We start from the raw sequence: 22,070 nt of genomic DNA, 5'->3' as shown, positions 1-22,070 counted from the left end.
AATTGCTTGAATAGTTATGTAATTTACTCCAATGGAAATAAAAACTAAAAAAAACAGTGCATTTTTAAAAGGCTGATAATAAAAATTTATAGCAAATAGTTCATTAGATAAATTTTAATTTTAATCTTAGTTTTTACTCATTATCATGAATCTGATTAAAAAAATTTGGTTCTAAGTTAGAATTTGGTAAACTTACCTAAAAAAAAAATTTTAAAAAAAGAAAGAAAAAAAAGCTTTACCCAAATATTTTTATTGAGATCAAAACTAATGCAGGGTGTGTAGCCAGATTTTTTTCAACAAAAAAAGAGCACCTTTTAAGCACTTAAAAAATATTTTTAATCACTTTCCAAAAAAAAAAAAAATCAGAATGAGGAACTGTGCAGGAATAAAAAATATAAAAATTTATCGTTAAAAGTTCTTAATTTATAAACATAAAATTGAAGAACATTTTCAAAAACTTTACTTTATCATGATAAAATAACTAGTTTCTGACAAATATTGCAGAGAAAATTGTGCATTTTTTGTAATTTAAAATGACAATCGACACGGCAAAGAAAAAAAATTTTCTCTCCAAAAGATTAAAAATTAAACACTTTTTCCAACCCCGAATAAAAAAAAAAGCACCTTAAAAGACTTTTAAAAAACATAAATAAAAAATAAGCACTTTTTAAAAACACTATGCATCCTGTAATGCAAATACTTTTCATCCTGCCATCACTTAAAATTCAGGAGGCCACTTCCAGAATTTTAAGCCCCCAATTAAAATAAACATGAATGAGCTAAGCACAAGTGGTTCAAGAAAAATTAATGAAATCACAATCACTGAATACAATACAAGATGACGAAAAAGAATTACAGAATAGAGAGAAAGAGACAGGAATGTTAGTTACAAGAAGAGACATGCTTAGCGGTCCTCCACATGCTTTGATTCATGAAGAATCACACTATCCCTACTCACCAATGATAGCACCAGAACCCACTAAGCAGCCTGACTGAGTATTAGATATTTTCTCAGAATAAGTTGAGAGTCTAGAGTCAGGTTGATGGCAAATGCCATTAACCAAACAAGGCCCAGCTAAGTAAACAGGTGAAACAGATCGTCTGTCATAGAAATTATTATGAAGTTCAGCTGAAAGGTTGGTATAAAATATGTTAATATATAAATGAGTTCTCTGATAGAAGTCTAAGAGATTTAGAGAAACTACATAATCTTATAATTAAGTATAAAAAAAATGGATAAAATGGAAAACAAACACTAAAGGATAAAAAAAAAAATATTTATATATACTACAAATTTTTCATAAATAAGCTTTACCATAACACAAGTCTTAATAGTTTGCAAAAGTGCAGTTTTTATAATATGCTTTCATTTTATGTTATTTATTTATGTATCAAGATTACATGGTATCAAATTTTTAATAAAATCAATATATTTAACTTACTTGTTTTCATAATGAGACATTTCATGGCATAATAAATGACATTTTTAAATGTAGAAAAATAATAATTGCAATAAATAAGAGACGAAAGTATAATTTAAATATATCTCTGAAAACAGAAAATTAACATACTCTCTTTGTAATGATTACCTCACCACTAGAAGATGAAACAGGAGTTAAATTAAGAACAAATAAATAAATGAAAATTATAAGAAATTACAGGTCTTTATCACCCGTTTAAAAACACAAAAATGATTTTTCAATGGGATGTATATAAAAAAAAAAAAAAAAAAAAGCTTTACGAGATAAGCTTCTTTAAAAATAATTAGGGACCAAGAATATTTTAGGAAGCGTAAGTCTACAAAAAAAAATTGATAGTCAAAAATGGAAAAGTAAAAACATGTTAAACCCAAAAAATGCTTTATGAATTAGAAGCTAAGCTAACTATAAGGGATTTTAAGACCCAGCTGAAGCTTAGTGCCTAACCAAGCTTCAGTTCAAGCCAAGATTTTAACCAAGAACATTTTAAGAAGCGTAAGTCTACCAAAAAAAAAAATTTTATAGTCAAAAATAGAAAAGTAAAAACTTGTTAAACCTAAAAATTGCTTTATGAATTAGAAGCTAAGCTAACTATAAGGAATTTTAAGACCCAACTGAAGCTTAGTGCCTACAGAAACATTAAAAGAATTCATGGAAAAATATGGATGAGTAAAGTCAATATATACCTAACTTGATGTTAACATTGAAATTTCCTTGAAATGTAATTTTGTAATTTTCTTAAATTTTGGATGACTCGGAAAATTTGTTTTGTTTTTTCATTTAAATGCTTAATTTCCTTATGTTTTTTAGGACATTTTTCTAAACTTGGCTTGCTGTTTATTTCTACTAACTTTTTGTAGCCATTTTTATTTTTTTTTTATTTTATAAAAGATATGACTTCACTTCATTTAAACAAGATGAAATGAAAGTCTTAAAACATTTTGAATAACCTTAATCTTCAAGCAGGTTCTTTGTTCAGTTGTGAAGATGGAATAATAATAAAAAAAAAAAAATTTGTGCAAAAAAGAGTTATACATTTTAGAATTCTTCAATGTTTTTGGCAGGTAACTTATAACAAAAAGACTAATAGAATTACACATTTTTAGTTAATTCAAACTAACAAAAATAAATAATTTTAAAAAAACTGGTTGAGATTTTTAGAAAATTGCTTTAGTCCTTTGTAATGAATTTATTTTTCATGCAGTCTTCAATTATTAGCAGTTAAACAAAATTAAACACAGTCCTGTGGTTCCATGTTCACAATGAACTTAATGACTTCTGAAGTACATTTATTGCATCAAAGAAGAGACAAATTAGAATATGAAAATGCAAAAGTGTCTCAAAATTTTTCTTAAAAGCAACCTGTAGAAATTAAAATTGCAACATTTTAAATGTCAACTCTAATTCCTTTTCAAAAAATTTGCAACATTTTCTTCAATGTTTAGAAAGAAGTCAATTTGCAACAAAATGATACAAAGAAGCAACGTTCTCTTCTATAAAATGATTTTTTTCCCCTATCTTTTTCTTGGTATGGTAATCATAATTAATCAGAAATACATTAAATGTCATACATATCTCTGATGAAGTAAAAAAAAAAATATTTTTTAAAGCAAGACATGAAATGAATACCTCTGTGTGATGAACTAGCAGTAAAGGATCTACTCATACAGTCTGTTTCAACATTATGAGTAACAGGTTGTAAAGAATCGATATTACGCGGTATAGAACTTCCAAATGCAAAAGAAATTGTACTCCGACTTGCATTACGGCGGGCTTCCAGGGCCGCCTCTCGTTCCATGTGCTTTCTCATAACTGCATCATTTCTTTCCTGCAAAAGACACCAGTTTAAAGAGAAACCTTTCAATCAATCATTTTCATATTTAATCATAAATAACTAGGTCTTCAATTGATTATTTGAATATAATTTTAATTATTGAATTTGTTGATAATAAATAGATAAAACATAGGAGGAAACCAAGGTTATAATTAGTTCACTTTTAAATTTATTAATTATTTTTTAATTTTGCTAAAAATTTTTATAGTTTGATATTTTTATACGATAAATAACTTACTTTCTCCCATTTTTAATTTTTTTCTTCATAATACTCAATAGATAATATTTAGCAACAATTAAAAAAAAAAAAAAAACATTGAAGAGGGGACCAGCATTAATCGAGACATAATAAACTTGATTCACCTCTTGGACCACGTAACAAAATTGTACTCAAAAGCAATATTGAAGGATACATGTTATCAATACAATATTGCATTATATTCTTTAATATTAAAATTAAAAATCCAGCTTTAAAGATTAATAAAACATGCATTTCTTCAAATGATAAAATTCTTACTACACACAATTGTTTATTGAATTTCATAATAACAAATTTTTTGTCACTTAAACTAATTGATTTTGCATAAACCTGGCATAATTATTAAAAATAATTTATAAACACGAATAAGAACAAACAATAGCTTGTACAATAAAAAAGCCTCATATTTCTTGAGCAGGATTCATTGAAAATAATATTATCTTCTTGCATCATTTCACATTAAGATAGATATTAACAAACATACAAGCACAATATAAAATTCTTATGCCTGTAGAAATTTTGTTTTTAGTTGTAATTCCTTTAAAAATGTAATGTTTGATTCAAATTTATTTATTTTTTTAAAATAAGATACACAACATATATATGTAATTTCTATACAAAATATTGTGTTGTGTGAAGGTACAAAATATTGTGTTGCTTTTTTTTTTTTAACCCAAATCTCAATTCTAAATTCTGTTTCAGTTAAACAAAAGTTTAAAAAAAACAAAACAAAAAAAAAAATATATTTCTTAAAAATTTTATTAACTTAACGTTAATAAAACTAGCATAATTTTTATAAATAAAATGCATATTTGTAAACAAGTTGAATTTGAAGTACATTTTTTAATAATTTTTATGAAATATTTGATAACTTTTAAGGTTAATAATTACTTTAATTTTTATGAAATATTTGATAACTTTGTTTCTCTTCATATCAGACTTGAGTAACTTGAATTTTTAAAAAATATTTTTCTACTCCTAAAACAAATATACACATAAATTTAAATAAGAGATTATAACTGTTAAAATTATACAGGGTTCCCACTCTTTTATCAAAGCAAAAATTAAGCACTTTTAAGGACTTTTATCAAAAAAATTAAGGACTTTTTTTGTAGAAATTAAGGACCTTAAAAATGATTATTTATCATCAAATAAAACATCATAGATTAATAATAATAGATTAAAAAAATGGAATAGCTTTTCTTCAACTCAGTCATCCTTTAAAAATTTTAAAAAAAAACTAAATAAAGAAATGTTAAATACAAATAATCTGTATTTAATTAAGATTAAATTGCATTCAATCACCTCACATAGCTTTTAAGAATATAAAGAAAAACTCAAAGAATTCAGATTAAACATTAAAATTTTCTATTTTAAAAATAGAAAGAAATTGTGTTAACAGATAGAAATATATAAATTAAGATGGTAAATTCATTAAATTAATAAAAAGAAACTAACATTAAAGAAACTAACAAATATAAGTTTATTGAGGTTAAGACAATTATTTTAAACCAAGTAAAACCTAATTATAATAAGCTAAAGATTTATTAAAATCACAAAATATAAAAAATTTAATGATTAAAATCAGAATATATTCAGTACCTAATAATCAGGAAAAAAGAAATAAATAAACTACAAGGAAAACTTATTAATTAAAATTAAGAATTGAAAAACAGAAATGATAATTAAAATAAGTGCTAACATAAATATTGAAACACAGGACAAGGCAGGATGTAATGATCAATTGAAATAAAAATGAAAAAACTCCATCTAAAAATTGAAAATGAAATGAAATAATTCATTAAGTACAAAATTTATTGTGAATGAAGGGAAAACAACAGCAAAACATAGTGGAATCAGAAACATCATTCATAAAAAAAGATGGAATTAGAATTTCTCCAATTAAAAAGTATTGTGTCTTGTATAGAAATTAAAGGAACTAAATTAATCGACGATAAAAAAAATTTGTTCTTAATAAAGTATTCTCTGAAATTATAAAACAATAATTTGTCAAATAAATCAAAGGCAATGAAAATTGGATGCAAATATGGTTTATATATATATATATATATATATATATATATATATATATATATATATATATATATATTACTTATTATAAAATAGGGAATAATGAATAGTGATTTGGTCGAATAGTCAAATATCTGGCCAAATAAAACGGCCACCTACCCAGTGATCAAAGAACATTTTTTAAAAAAAATCCTTAAGAATTTTTATAGTTTATGTAAAAATAGGCCTGGGCATTGTAAGAAATTTTATATCGTGATTGATCGTCAGTCAGACAACGCGATGTATCGCAATTTAACATATGTTTGAAATTTATCAATGAGAGATCTTTAAATCAATCAAAAATAAATTTATAACAAAAGAAAATGCTAATTCTAAAAAAAAAAATTTATTCTATAACATCAATAGCATTGCTTAATTTTTTCAATTAAAATAAAGATGGATTGACTTAAGACTGTCTTAAGGATTGACTTGCCTTTAAGTAAAAAGAAACACAAGCTTTATTTAAATTTTTTTTAAAATTAAAAACAACTTAGATTTTTTAAAAATAATAATAAAACTGTTACAAAATATTTTACATACATTACAAATTAAAAAAAAAAGAAAATGTCCACTTTAATAAAACATTTTTTAAATTATTTGTTGAAAAAAAAATGTGCTTTTGAAACATTGTTAGGCTTTTGTTAATTACTTATTTAAAATAATAAAGTTGTATTGACTAATGGTCAAATGGTTTTAATGTAAGTTTATTTATTTATTTATTATTATTTTCCTTTCTGAAAATGAAATAGACTAAAGATTTAAATGTTTAAAAATAATACTCACTATCTGACAAATTATTAAACGAACATGTATTGAAGGAATTTTTAAAAAAATATAGATATATATTCTATATTTAAGAGCACTATTGTTAAATTATTGAAAAGCGTTAAAATATTGCTTAACTTTTTATTTATTTTAAAAAAATTTAGTCATTTTAATTAACAACCAAATTAAAAAAAAAAAGAAAGAAAGAAAGAACACAAACTCTGTTTCAATTTCTTAGAAAATAAAAGCAAATTAATTAAATGTAGGCTTTGTTCTAATTTTTTTAGACTAAAAGCGACTGAAGCTTTATTGGTTTAAAAGCTAATCAAATTATTATACTTAAAAAACTAAACTCAATGGCGCGACAGCCCATAGAGGACCAAGGCCTACTATGCCCATATTAGTTTTCTTAACCTTGGGCTCTGGGGTGCGACGTGAATTAAATATATTTTTTAAAAAAAATTACTTTTTATGACAAAATATAAATTACTTAAATACAAAATATATAAAATATTAAATTGTATCACTTTTAAAAAAATTGTGGATATTTTCCCAAGATAAAAAAAATGTTCCAACCAACTAGTGATACTAGAAATTAAGGACTTTTAAGGACCGTGAATCAAAATTAAGTACTTTTAAGGGCCCTTAATTTTCAAAATAAAAACTAAGCAGTTTTTAAGGACTTTTAAGGACCGTGGGAACCCTGTTATAACTAAAAACTCTTGAGATTATTAACTGATTAACTCTAAAACAACTAGAATAATGCTTATAATTAAATTTCTCAGAATTATTTTAATGGACCAAGGTACACCATGTTCTATTTTTCACAAAAGATAACAATTTCTTTCCTTTTCATAAAAAACTTTTATAACTACAAGTAATTATTGAATTCCAAATCTAACCTTGTACAATAATTGCAATTTATTACTCTAATTTTGAAGAAACAAATTTTAGATGATAAAGTAGTAGAGTCTAAAAAATTACTTAGCAGTGCTAAAATATTACTTGTTTATTGCACTTTAATAGAAGCAATTGATTCTTTCATAGAATTTGTAGTGTAACAGATTAATGAGGAAAAAAATATTTAACAGCATTAAAATAAATGAGCCTAGTCCAATCTACCTTGTCTCACATCAAAAATAAGAAATGAACACAACTGCTTACCTGTTCAGCTTCAAATAGAAGTTTTCTTCGCTCTTCAACTGCCATTCGTTTATCGGTGGTGTGTTGTAGTAATCTGTCATCCCGCTCAAGAGACGGGGGACCAGATGAATTACTTCCATCTGAAAACAATTATATAACATATCTTGCATTGAAAATTAATGGCTAAATTTCAAGTAAAGTTGCAAAAAACACTACAATAATAAAAATTTTTTTTACTATTTTTAGAATATAGTTGGAACTTAAATATTGTGAGCTAATCCAGGGTGCATAGCCTAATCTTTCAACAAAAAATTTGCACCTTTTAAATATTTTTAAAGCACTCAAGAAATATCTTTAAGCACTATATACTTTAACAAAATGCAAAATTAATTTCAAAGACTGTACATGATCATGATAAAATAACTAGTTTCTGACAAGGAACTCTTTTTTTTTGTTTATATTAGAAATTATAAAATGATCAAGAGATTTTTTGGTTTGATATCAGAGGGTGGAAAATGAAGCCTGAAATTGAGAATATCTTGCAAAATGCAGCAGTCGCACACGAGAGTGCAATAATCTCAACAAACACAGCTCAGTAGATGCACATGTAGACTCGCAAGTATTTCATAAAACATGTCAAATGATTGGCCCTTTCATATGCTATAGACCGACGGTACGCCGAAATAGATTGTGGTTGAATGAATTGTGAAAACGTTGAAAGATTAACTCTTTGATTTAATTTAAATATAATTCAATTAATAAAATAAGCTTAAGTAATTAAATATATTTTAAAAGGTAGGAAACAGGTAATGCCAATTGTAGCATCACAGTTCTATCGTTCATAATTGGTAAATCTGCTTTCACTCATAATTATATAGATAGCAGAGTTGGCCGTTGATTACAGTAATCGATTACAACTGTAATTGATTACAGATAATTACAGCTATGTAATCAATTACTTGTAATCACGATTACAAGTAATCAATTACTTGTAATCGTGATTACAACTTTCAAAAAATTTTGATTACAGCTGTAATCATGATTACAATTTTGATTACAGTAATCAATTACTTGTAATCGTGATTACAACTTTCAAAAAATTTTGATTACAGCTGTAATCATGATTACAATTTTGATTACAGTAATCAATTACTTGTAATCATGATTACAAGTAATTGCAATTACAAGTAATCACAACAAAAACGATTACAAGTAATTATGATTACAAGTAATCAAAATATATGATTACATGTAATCATGATTACATGTAATCATGATTACATGTAATCATGATTACATGTAATTTGATTACATGTAATTGTGATTACTTGTAATCAAATTATACGATTACAAGTTATTACGATTGTATACTATAGTCAAATTTTTTATGTAAGTATTCATGTGTTTACATATTTTTATGTACATAGAATGTACGTACGCATGAACGTACAATTTGCGATTCCTATACATACAATGTATGCACAAACGTTGTTTGTAAGTACAATATTCACAATTATATTGTAATATACTTAATGCAATGCGCATATGCTTAGTACATATAATTATGCATTTATGATACATGTACGCATGTATGTTAGTTTGTACAAAAAGGCAATGTTTTGTATCTTTGTATACATAGACAATGTATGTATGAACGTATATGAAAATAATGTTTATGCGTTTGCATGCTTTTATGCACTTAAGTGCATATATTGTATAAATTTACGATAATAGCACGTATATACAATGTACGTTTATATATAAAATTGTACGTATTTGCGTACAATATGTAAAAATGTTATTTAAAGGTACAATATATGCACATAGTTGCGTAAATAAAATGCGTACATGTATACATGCATATTTATATGTACATCGATATATGTGCACGCAAAGTATGTACTTATGTACAACTTACGTATGTACTTGTATAACTACATACTTTGTTAATACTTATGCGCATGTAATGCATGGATGTACAAAAAAATAGTTATATGCACAATGTATGCATGTGCATACAACGTATACATGTACATAAGTACAAGTTATGTACAAATACGTGCGTACATTTAAATATATGTAATTACAATATACACATACATTGTGCATACATTAAAAAAATTTATATGAGTAAAGTTATTAAAAATTTTTTTAAAATTATTCTAAGGTATATGAAACTCGACCTCATATTTTTTAGAAAGCAAACGATAATTTTGTTTGGAATTTCTAAATATTAATTCCACACATAAAATTTACCGTTTTTCTTATCATTTAAAAAATTTCTATGAATCATGCATTATGTTATAAAAAAAATAAATCTGTATTGTCAAACATTTCATGAAAATACCTGAAAATAATTTTTTATTCAGAGAATTTCAAAATGATATAGAACAATTAAAGCTGAAAACTAAATTTAAATATCGTTTGATTTTGTCATTTAACTTGCTTGAGTCATTAAAAGTTAACTTACATGCATTTTATTCATTGCATTGTACACATATTTAGACATAAATGTAATGTACATATGTATACGTGTAATGTATGTACGCATGTACAATGTATGTACATACATTCATGTATTGTACGTGCATATATAGTACATATGGATATGCATACATGGAACATACGTGTATTGTACATGTGTGGATACATTCATTGTACATATATACATTGCACCATATGCATAGATAGGGATAGCATGCATGTACACATGTAAAATTTGTACGAAAGAATTATGCCCAATATATTTATGCACATACGTACTGTATATGTACACACATATGTACATTATATGAACATTATATGTTCATTTCATCATATGTACATTATGTGAATATACCTCTGTACGCTATATGTATGTACATCTGTACGCTATATGTATATACATCTGTACCATATATGCATCTCAAATGTGTGTACGTACGTTATGCATGTCGAATGCATGTATGAATATATGTGAAATATAAATACGCCCAATGTACGTACAATAGTTCACAAATGTATTATGCATATTTGGATACTTACATTGAGCATGAACATATTATGTACATGTACATAAATACACTGGACATGCATATCATGTACATGTATACATACATATATTGTACATCCTACAGATATACCTATATTGAACATGCATACATATATTGTACTGTTCATAAATAAATTGCACATACATGCATGGGACATGCATTGTACAGACAATGTATGTATGTTCGTACAAACACAAGTACTTGTATATACATGCGTACATGAACATAGATATACATTTTACATACACAAATATTTGCATAAAATGCATATATTCATTGTGTATAAATGTACATGTATACATGTAGAGTGTATGTACATGTGTGTGATACTAAAATGTCTGAACATATGCACTAGATAAAATCATATGTACATACATTTCAGTTACATTCATTTGTACGTATACAAATACGTACAAAATGCAGTACATGTTAATACGTGCAAAATGTATCTTTATAAAATACATTCTACTATCTACTGTGAAATATAATCATTTATAAGAATACAATAGTCTTGTAATCGTGTAATTAGATTACATGTAATCATGATTACATGTAATCAAATTACATGTAATCAAATTACATGTAATCATATATTTTGATTACTTGTAATCATAATTACTTGTAATCATTTTTGTTGTGATTACTTGTAATCGCAATTACTTGGAATCATGATTACAAGTAATTGATTACTGTAATCAAAACTGTAATCATGATTACAACTGTAATCAAAATTTTTTGAAAATTGTAATCATGATTACAAGTAATTGATTACTGTAATCGACTATGTAATCATGATTACAGCTGTAATCAAACTTTGTAATCACGATTACAAGTAATTGATTACTGTAATCAATATTGTAATCATGATTACAGCTGTAATCAAAATTTTTGAAAATTGTAATCATGATTACAAGTAATTGATTACTGTAATCAAAAAATGTAATCGATTACATTTTTGGCCAACTCTGATAGATAGTAGAGATCATTTTTATTGACACTAAATTTTATTCATTGATCCAGTTTCCAAGAAGCCAACGCAAGTGGCATTTCTGCACCAAGGAAACGACACTGACTAAAATTAAAATCATTCATGAAGAATCATGTACCAACGATAACAATTTGAAGTTAATTGAGGTAACCCTTAAAAACAAACAACCTCCATTAACAACAATTTTACTGTAGAACAGCGAGTGGTTGCTTCAGTAGGTTTAACTGTGCATAATTACAGGTAATTAAACTATTAATATACACATGTAAGCCATAGATATAAGGACCTATGAATCATGCAGAAATATGACTAAAATTATGCGACAAAGATACAGAAAAGTTTTACAGAGGAATTTTATAAGGATACAGAGAATTTTTAAAATTTGCAGATGACCAAAAAAAAAAAAAAAAAACATTAATAATTAATAAATTTAACGGTTTTCAGCTTCTTTGCAAATTTTATAGGGTCCATATAAACAATTAAAAAGTTCTATTAAAAAAAGCATACATTCTTTTGACTTTATTTAAAATATATGTATGTATATATTACATCCTATTATTACTAACCTGTTAAGGAGATATCTTTAGATGACAATTTCTGATCTTCATAGCCTTTACGATCAAGAGAATTTGATTCATTTTCTTCTTCAACAACATTTTTATTCATCATCGATTCTGAGCCACCATGGGCAAACCAGTACATATCTAATATAAAACAAAAATTAATGGAAGAAAATATTTATTAAAAATTTTAAAAAAGATGTAACAGAAGGCTAAAATGTACTCAGTAAAAAGGTTTAAAAATATTTAGTGCAAAAAATGCACAAAAATTTTGGTCATTATAAAATTTTCTTCATTCATTTGGATTTTTCTTGTCAGATTTAGAAAAAAAATTAAATCTACAGGAATTTTAAGTTAGTGTAAACTGATCACAATTTTGTATTTTACCAATCACTAAGAAGTTGAATCACACTATTCTACTCGTAGAAAAATAAATAAATACTAAAACATTTATAATTTTCAATAACACAATGGATAATTATATAACTTATGATTTAATGTACATCTTGTTAAGTAAACAAATACCTATTCAAGGAACTTTAATGATAAATCTTAAATCCTTTTCAGAAGACAGAACAAGATATTGCTAGAAATAGTGAGTAAAATAATTACTGCACTCCCCAATTTAATAAAATTTGGCATTTTATCAAGTTAACAGTTATCCTTCATAACATGACAACTTAGGTAACACACAAGACAGTCTTAAGCACAAATATATTTATTCACTATTTTTTTTAAACTAATCAGCTACTTTTCTTTTTACACCTACTGAAATTTTAATTTCAGCCTTTTTTTCAAGGTTTCGGTACTACAAAGACCTATTATTCATACACATGTCATAAAAATATAATAAAAAATTGAAATTTCCTTTTAAAAAGAATTAAAGAATCACATTTCTTTGTTGGTAACTAGTCTGTAGCTTCGAATCAAAAGAATATCAGTAATTAAAAACTTGATGGCATTGAACGCAGTAAATATTTTGGGAGACAGAAAATAGCAACAAACAATTATTTAAGATAATTAACTTCATTTATTACAAAATAGCTCATAAAATAAAAACATTCATACAATGACACAGAAAGTTAGACATTTAAAAAAAACTGTATTGTAAACAAACTAAATTGTAATACAATTTAATTATGCAAAGTTTCCTATTTCGCTTACCTTTTGTGACAGGCCGGTTTCGCCTAGACATTTTGCTCAGATCCGTAATTTAATTACCTAAAACACAAATTTAATTTTAATAAAAACAACTCGCTTCAAAGATAAAAATAATCGAATACAAACAAAATTTGTTTACAATAAGCAATGAAATTAACAAAAAAGACAAGGATAAACATTTAAAAAATACAGGATTCTAATAAAATCCATGACCGTAATCGTATGATAACGAAAAAGAATCGATAAACTTATGCTCACAAATTTTATTTTAAAATAATCCAATGAACTAGATGCAGTCGAATGCTTGTGATATTAATTAAATTAATTCCAATCAAATAAGTACGTGTTATTTCCACAGAGAATAGAATTTTCTAAATTTATCAAACAATTTCTACTGAAATAACCGATAAATTTCAATTAAAACAAGTGATTAAAGTATGCATAGATTACGTAATTATAATTCCTAGACAGTGATGAATAAATAACCTTTTCATCCTGATCTTCCAGTACTCAACAAGAGGTTAACTCAACATCGCTCTGAAGACAGACGCTCACAAACTCTCGCATCCACACATACATATGACGCAGCCAGATAGATGAATTACTCCGTGATTCGTGAAGTGGATCTCATGACGTCATAATGTGGTTGCAAGTTCAGTTTCTACAACGCTAATTTGGCGACGTTTTCAGTGAAATGAAACCTATGAATAATACCGACTTTAATTTTCTTTTCTTTCATTCTCTTTATGTATTTAATTTTTCGTTCCGGCTCACTGCTGATGGCCTTGAAATAAAATAACGGTCAGTTTGGTGTATTCGTAATAATGTATTTGTCAGGTATCTGTTTCAGCTAAAAAGTGAGTGAACAAACGTTTAAATTACAAGTTAAAAATTTGTTTTCTGTTTCTTTTTTTTTTAATTGCATTATTGGAAACTTGACACAAAAAAGTAACCGTTAATGCTTATTTTACAATCCAAAATAATTCATTTTCAATGTTGTTTTAAATATTCCATTATTCAAATCATTGAAAAAATATTTAAGCGAAAAATGATAAATATTTTAAACAAAAACAGGTAATTTTCGGATAGCCGGCGGAAATAAATTCCACTATTTTTTTTTAAATATATTTTTGCATTTTATTTATTTATTTATGTTCTTAAAAAAATAGAAAAGTTGTCAGAGGTCTACATTTTTTAACGACTTTTCGCTTCCGCTCGGCTAACCGAAAAGTACCCAAAAAAAATTTCAACATCTATTCAAAAATCACTTTTGAAAATCGTATATTTGTGAAAATTATAGTATAGAAAATTATAATTTATAGATTCAAGAGTAAAACAAAAGTTAGAAGTCTAACACACATGGTACACAAACAGTACTAGAAACACAAACGGTCTGATCCAAAAATATAAAAAGGAGAAATCATATTGTAGACATTTAATTAATCCATATTTTTCACAACGACAAATTAATATCAACCTGAAATAAATCCTTTATTTGTAACGTAACGGAGAGAAACTTAATGAAATCAACACAATTTGCAAACAATTATCATAAAATAATTCATTCCTGAAAAAAAGTTTTTGATACATCAGTATCTAATTCCAAATGTCAAGTTCAAAACTCATGATGCCAAAATTTAAAAAATTCTAAAGCTTCAGAAAAAATCTTTTCAGTTAAGTTTCTTATAAAATAACACATGGCAACAAAAATTGGGGTGAGAAAAACCTCATGAATTGTACAGGATGATTCTAGTCATGACATGTTCTGGCAATTTTTCCGAGTATTCAATCAAAAAGTTCCGTTTTACACGCAGACTACCTTAAACATGACAAATCCCAAATTTTTATTTATTTAATTTTCTTTTTGGATAATTTAGGTGCTTGGTGTTTAAAAATCAATGATAAGACGCATTTTCAAAGTGTTCATAATAGCATCCATGGTATTGAGAAAAAAAAGAAAGGAAAAAAAAATTCCATTGCCATAAAGGGAATATTTTTCTTTGTATAGCTGTGCTGTTATCTGGAGGAAATTCCGAGTAACTTATAACGAAACAATAACGAGGAACAGTTTGATGAAAAAAGATTACTTTTAGAGGAAGAAAAAAAATATGGCTTATCACTAAAATCCCTCAAATCCTTAACTTTTTAACACTAAATAATATTTTATGGTCGAATAATTATGAAGTTAGAATAAATATTGAAATATTTATTCTAACTTCAATAAAATACTTATTCTCTGTGGAATAAAGATAAAATTATACTAATAATTAAAATTTTATCTCAATTTATTAGATAAATTTGACTTTAAACAATAAGAAACAAAATCAAAACTTTTACTACCACATTACATCAAAATTAAGCAGTTAAAATGATAGTCTTCTATTTTATCATGACTTATATTGCATTAATAAATTAACGCAATACTGTCATTTACAGCATTATTCTTTCCTACTTCAAACTCTTTATTATTTTACTGTGCCAGAAAATAACAAAAGAAAGAAAAAAATTCAATTCTCACAAAATCTTATTGAGCTATACTTGTCAATATTTTTCACGAACCGCCTGAAAGCGCATTCGTTGTCTTCAAATTTAATAATAGATTATTTTAATATTTGTATGGATACTATATATTGGTTTTTGACATTGCATGGGTACTTCAAGGAATTCATTACCAGTAAAAGAGAACTCATTGCTCTCTGATAGATATTTGTTGCAGTGTAATGTTCAAATCTCAAGAGATAAGTAAAAGTAAACATTTATCCAAAAATTGGATTAGTGCAAAACGAGGTATATAAAATACGAGATATGTAAAATACAAGATATAACAAGATATACATTTCACGCTTAACATTTTGAAATTTAGAATTATTTTATTACTTAAAAAGTAATATTTTGTGTGTGTGTGTGTTCGCAACACTCAAAAATTTTTTAAAAAGCATAATTATTTAGGTTGATTTTTGCTTTTTGGATGCTTTAACGATTATAATAATGATTTTTTTCAAATCAAATAATTAAAATCGCATTACTTTTAATAAATTCTTTTAATAAACTCTGCAATTTAACTGACTCAAAAATGAGAAACAAAATAACTAAATAAAAAACTAACTTAATTAATTTTTCGAAAAAAAAATTTAGCTTTGAAAGGCAATTACTTTAAATTAAGAAGAGATATCGTCAGTTGACAGCTCGATTTAATTCATTGTCACCATAATCCAAATGTCTGTAACAAAATTATACCTGTTATAGTATGTTGTTCTGATTGCAATTCATTGAGAGTTAAAATCGAAACAAGTGACCAGAAACTTTTTTTTTTAAAAAAAAAAGATATAAGTTTAAAACACGTAATTAGATATAAGTAAAATTTGTATTTCAAAGTATAAATCAGAATATCTCACCTGCTTTCGTTTCTTTTTATCATTTTTTTAAACGACAAGTTTAGAAAGAATCTCTGGATGAATACTAGAACTTATTGATGTAGATGTGTTAATAAGAAAGAAAAAACATTGGTATTTACATATTTAGAAAATCTGGGAGCACATCAGCACTACTAATTTAACTTTCACCTATGAAGCCCGTGCTCTTTATTATTTTTATATATATTACGATCATCGTTCCATTTTGTTTTCTTTTTGTAGTATACTCAATAAACCATTAGTTTAACTTTGAGATGTTATGTTCAGTTATTACTTGCATAACTCAATAATTTCTACAGGTTATGGACTCCAGCAAGCTATTTATGCGAAGTTAAAATAATGAAATAATTGAGTTTGGCGATAGTTAAGCGGAAGTGTTAGTGCTAAGTTAATTCATATTCCGAAAGTCAGCAATTGCAGCTAGTTTTAAGTAATGGATCAAGGAAAAATCCAAGTGAAACCATTGAGTGGTAAAAGTGATTGGGCAATTTGGAAATACAGAATTAAATTTGTTTTGAATTATCATGCAGATGCTCTGGAAGTTGTTGAAGGAAAGATGTACAAGCCAGAACTGCCTGAGCCAACAGCTTCTGAAACTATCAAAAAGAAATATAAGGATGATCTCAGAGAATTTAATAAGGCAAATAATTGTGCTATGATGGTGTTAACCAACTCTATGACAGAAGACACATTACAAAAGGTAATGAGATTTAATAGCGCAAGAGAAGTTTGGCTGGAACTTCAGAAAATTTTTGAAGATTCTTCTGACAACCAGCTCTATAGCATTTGTCTTCAATTCTTTAAATTTAGTTGGTCAGATGATGATATGTCAGCTCATTTATCAAAGCTCAAAAATTTATGGAATGATTTAAATAGTGGTCTTGAGAGTAAAAATGAAAACCGGCTACCAGAAATGTTGCTAATTTGCAAAATTTTGGACACTCTTCCTCTCAATTATCGTACCTTTAAATCTAGTTGGCTACTTTTGAATGATGAAAAAAGAACTCTAGATGAACTAACAACACAGTTGTGTACTCATGAAAGAGAGATAAAGAAAGATTCAAGTTTTAGTGAATCATTAAATCAAGAAGCATTAGAAGCAAAAGTAAATAGAGCCAAGCCTATTTTTAAAAGTAAAAGACAAATTGGAAAGTGCAACTACTGTCATCAAAATGGTCACTGGGTGAAAAATTGTCGAAAGTGGATTGCCGATGGTAGGCCAGTTAAGCCAAAGCAAAATGAAAATCTTCAAGATAGAGATAACGTTATTGCAAATAATTCATTATTAGCTCTTCACGAAGAAGTTTTTTCATTTGAAGAAAGCAGCTACGATTGGTTTATAGATAATGGTGCTTCAAAACATGTCACCAATAATAGTAAATTCTTTGCCGATTTTGAAGTTTTTGAATCCCCGCATGGGATTACTGCTGCAAGTGGTAAGGTACTACCAGCTATAGGCAGAGGCACTTTAAAGATTATGACAAAAGTTAATGGTGAGAGACAATTTAAAGAACTTAAAGAAGTTTGGTTAGTCCCAGATATTAAGAAAAATTTATTTTCAGTACTAGCAGCACAGGATAGAAACGAAAACAGTAAATTCGTATCAACAACGGAAGAATGTTGGTTAAAAATTGGTAACAAAACTGTACTCTATGGTACAAGAAATGTAAGAGGTGGTTTATATAAGGCACATATGCAAGTTCTTATTCCAAACAATCCAGTGGAAGTGAACTTAGTTACCACAAGTGATTCCATTCTGCAATTATATCATGAGCGCTGGGGACACCAAGACAAACGTCATGTAAAGAATGTTCTTGAAAAGCAAATGGAACTTAAAGTGGAATTCAACAATCAACTCTGTGAAGCATGTATATACGGTAAAGCTCATCGATTAAAATTTGGTAATAGACAGAAGACCAAGAGCCCAGGAGAGCTTATCTCAACAGATGTTTGTGGACCTTTCGATCAATCATTTAAAAAGTATCGTTATTTTGTAGTTTTTAAAGATCATTTTACTAAATTTCGCTATGTATTTTATCTTCATAAGAAATCAGAAGTTACCCAAGCTCTTGAAAATATGTTAGCACATGCCAAAAATCTAGGGCACAATATCAAGGAGATCTTGAGTGATAATGGGGGAGAATTCGATAATGAAAATGTGAGAAGAATCTTGCATAAAGGTGGAATTATTCAAAGACTAACAGCTCCTTATACGCCTCAGCAGAATGGCGGCAGTGAGCGAGAGAATAGGACTTTAGTAGAAATGGCAAGAACTTTGAGGAATTCCAATTCAGAAATAAATTTTCCTTCATCATTATGGGCAGAACTGATAAATACGTCTGTGTACATATTAAACAGAACAGGAAAAAGTTCATTACCAAACATAAGTCCTTATGAATTATGGATGGGGCAAAGACCCAGAATAAAACATATGCGAATAGTAGGATCATCATGCTATGTCCATATACCAAGACAGAAACATAGAAAAATGGATAAGAAAGCAATAAAAGGTTATCTATTGGGATATGATGGTGATGAAAGATATCGTATCTGGATAAAGGAAAACAATAATGTTATCTGTTCTCGAGATGTAATATTTGATGAGAAACTTCTAACTAATTGCGAAGATTCTGCTGTAATACCTTTAATTGATACAACGAGTAAGTTACCTACAGAAGCTGAAAATGAGGGAAAGCTTGATCAAAATTACTTAAAAGAGAAAATGAGTTCAGAAAATGAAAGTGAAGATAGAGAAAATTTATTTACCATGAAACTGAGAAATCGCAGTGAACTAAAACAGCCTAAAAGTTTTGAAGACTATGTAATGGCAGCTGAAAGTTTCATATCAGATTCAAATGAGCCAGAGTCATACGAAGAAGCTATCAATTGCAAAGAACACAATTGTTGGATAAAAGCAATGGATGCCGAAATGAAATCACTAAAAGAAAACCAAACATGGATATTAACACCTTTACCAGAGAAAGCTAAGGCTTTGCCTTGTAAGTGGGTGTTTCGTATCAAGAAAAATCCTGACGGTACTATAGATAAGTATAAAGCAAGACTTGTGATTAAAGGATTTAATCAAAGAAAGGGTATTGATTACAATCAAACTTTTAGTCCAGTTACTAAGTTAGGAACTGTACGTTCAATAATAAGTATTGCAGCTTGTGAGAATATGCATCTTACGCAATTTGATGTATCAACTGCCTTTTTATATGGTGATTTAGAGGAAACCATTTACATGTATCAACCTGAAGGTTACACTAATGGCACCAACGATGTATGCAAACTCAAGAAAAGTTTGTATGGCCTTAAGCAAGCTCCTCGTTGCTGGCATAAATGTTTTGGTAGATTCCTGTTAAACCTTGGCTTTAAAGTTAATGAAGCGGATCAGTGTTTGTTTATTCGGGAAAAAGAAGATAAAAAAACTACTCGTAGCTCTCTATGTAGATGATGGACTAGTTGCTGCTACTCACGAAGAAGAGTCAAGAGACTTCATAAATCAGTTGAAAGCTCAGTTCAAAATTACAAGCAAGCCAGCATCATATTTTTTAGGAGTAGAAATTTATAGACTTGATGATGGAAGCATTAAACTTGGACAAGAAGCTTATGCCACAAAGATACTACAGCGGTTTGGTATGAGTAATTGTAGGCCAGTTCATACACCCATTTTGAAAGAGGAAGAAACATGCACTACTGAAGAAGAAAATAAAACAGTATTTCCTTATCGTGAAGCTGTCGGTGCATTAATGTATCTTATGATGGGCACTAGACCTGACTTGGCATACGCTATTAGCGTTTTGTCACGTAAGTTAGAAAATCCTGCCAAAGAAGATTTTATCAAAGTAAAACGTGTATTTCGATACATTGCGAGTTCCAAGCAAAAATGTATTATCTATAAATCAGGCTATAAACCAGGAATTCTAGAATGTTTTAGTGATGCTGATTTTGGAGGCTGCATGAAGACAGGAAGATCGACGAGTGGAGTTTTAGTTTTGCATGGAGGTGGCGCTATATCTTGGTTAAGTCAGCGTCAAACTATGGTTGCAATATCAACAACAGAGGCTGAGATAGTTGCTGCAAATGAAGCCACGAAAGAATTAATTTGGCTTAAAAGACTCTTCAATGGAATTTCCTCCTTGAAAGAAGTGCCAACAATTTTTGTTGATAATAGTGCAGCTGTCAGATTGGCTCAAAATCCCGAGTTTCATCGTAGAACGAAGCACATCAGTATTAAACATTTCTTCATTCGCGAAAAGGTTTTAGAAGAAGAAATTAGTGTGCAGCAGATCTCAACGGAGGTGCAAACTGCAGATATATTGACGAAGCCCTTGCCTAAGCCAAGACTTTTAAAGCTATGTGAAAAGATGGGACTCTTATGAACTCTTAACATTTAAGTGTTACTTAGAAATTAGTAGTTTAGTTTTTTTTTCTTTTTAACAAGGGAAAGTATTGATGTAGATGTGTTAATAAGAAAGAAAAAACATTGGTATTTACATATTTAGAAAATCTGGGAGCACATCAGCACTACTAATTTAACTTTCACCTATGAAGCCCGTGCTCTTTATTATTTTTATATATATTACGATCATCGTTCCATTTTGTTTTCTTTTTGTAGTATACTCAATAAACCATTAGTTTAACTTTGAGATGTTATGTTCAGTTATTACTTGCATAACTCAATAATTTCTACAGAACTAACTAATGCTTTAACTAATTTTGTTACTACTAATGCTTAAACAATTCAAATTAATTGTCCTTGATACGTATTTGGTTTGCTGTTTATGGAAATGATTTTAAAATGTTTGCAACTCTCAACAGAAGGCCAAAAATTCAAGAAATATCCCAGTTCAAAAATGCTTTGACCATTTTTAAGTTTAAAAAAAAATTATAAATGTTTATAGAAAAAAAAATATTTTACACACAGAATTCATGACTTTTAATAGCGAGAAAAAAAAAATATTTTGATTAGCTTATAGACTTAAATAGTAGAGATATAGTAAATGATGTGGAGCTCAAACTAGAAACCGCACTCCCGACTAAATTAATGGGTCCGCTTTTTATATTTTGTGGCTTCTTCCAATTCCTACAATAAAAATTCCGAAAAATGGCTTCTCCCAATTCCTACAGTAAAAATTCCGAAAAATGGCTTTTAATTCCTACAGGAAAAATTCCGAAAAATGGCTTTTTCCAATTCCTACAGGAAAAATTCCGAAAAATGGCTTCTTCCAATTCCTACAGTAAAAATTCCGAAAAATGGCTTCTTCCAATTCCTACAGGAAAAATTCCGAAAAAAGGCTTCTTCCAATTCCTAGTAAAAATTCCAAAAAATGGGTTGATACGCTTGCTTACAGAAAGTACATTTTT

General features: G+C 27.6%; 1 protein-coding gene across 11 annotated transcripts in view; it reads right to left on the bottom strand.

The window, feature by feature from the left end:
- The window catches only part of LOC107437663 (uncharacterized), a 73,019-nt gene that overhangs the window by 21,009 nt on the left and 29,940 nt on the right, over positions 1–22,070 (bottom strand). For 2 of the 11 annotated variants that reach the window (XM_043056975.3, XM_071179635.2), the window contains 5 exons: positions 13,294–13,350; positions 12,136–12,273; positions 7,571–7,689; positions 3,108–3,306; positions 959–1,129 (listed from right to left, as the gene is read on the bottom strand). In XM_043056975.3, the coding sequence (XP_042912909.2) occupies positions 959–1,129; positions 3,108–3,306; positions 7,571–7,689; positions 12,136–12,273; positions 13,294–13,324 (658 nt within the window). In that variant the 5' untranslated portion in view covers positions 13,325–13,350. Of the gene's footprint in view, positions 1–958; positions 1,130–3,107; positions 3,307–7,570; positions 7,690–12,135; positions 12,274–13,293; positions 13,351–13,429; positions 13,476–13,548; positions 13,908–22,070 lie in introns of those variants that run through there. The other 9 variants (XM_071179637.2, XM_071179640.2, XM_043056972.3 and 6 more) reach the window with 8 other exon arrangements.

This window comes from Parasteatoda tepidariorum, chromosome 1 (assembly GCF_982258835.1).
Source record: "Parasteatoda tepidariorum strain Cologne lab strain chromosome 1, Ptep-v5.0, whole genome shotgun sequence".
NCBI classification, from domain to species: domain Eukaryota; kingdom Metazoa; phylum Arthropoda; class Arachnida; order Araneae; family Theridiidae; genus Parasteatoda; species Parasteatoda tepidariorum.
Note: the sequence above shows the minus strand (reverse complement) of the source record. Positions and strands in the feature narration are given on the sequence as shown.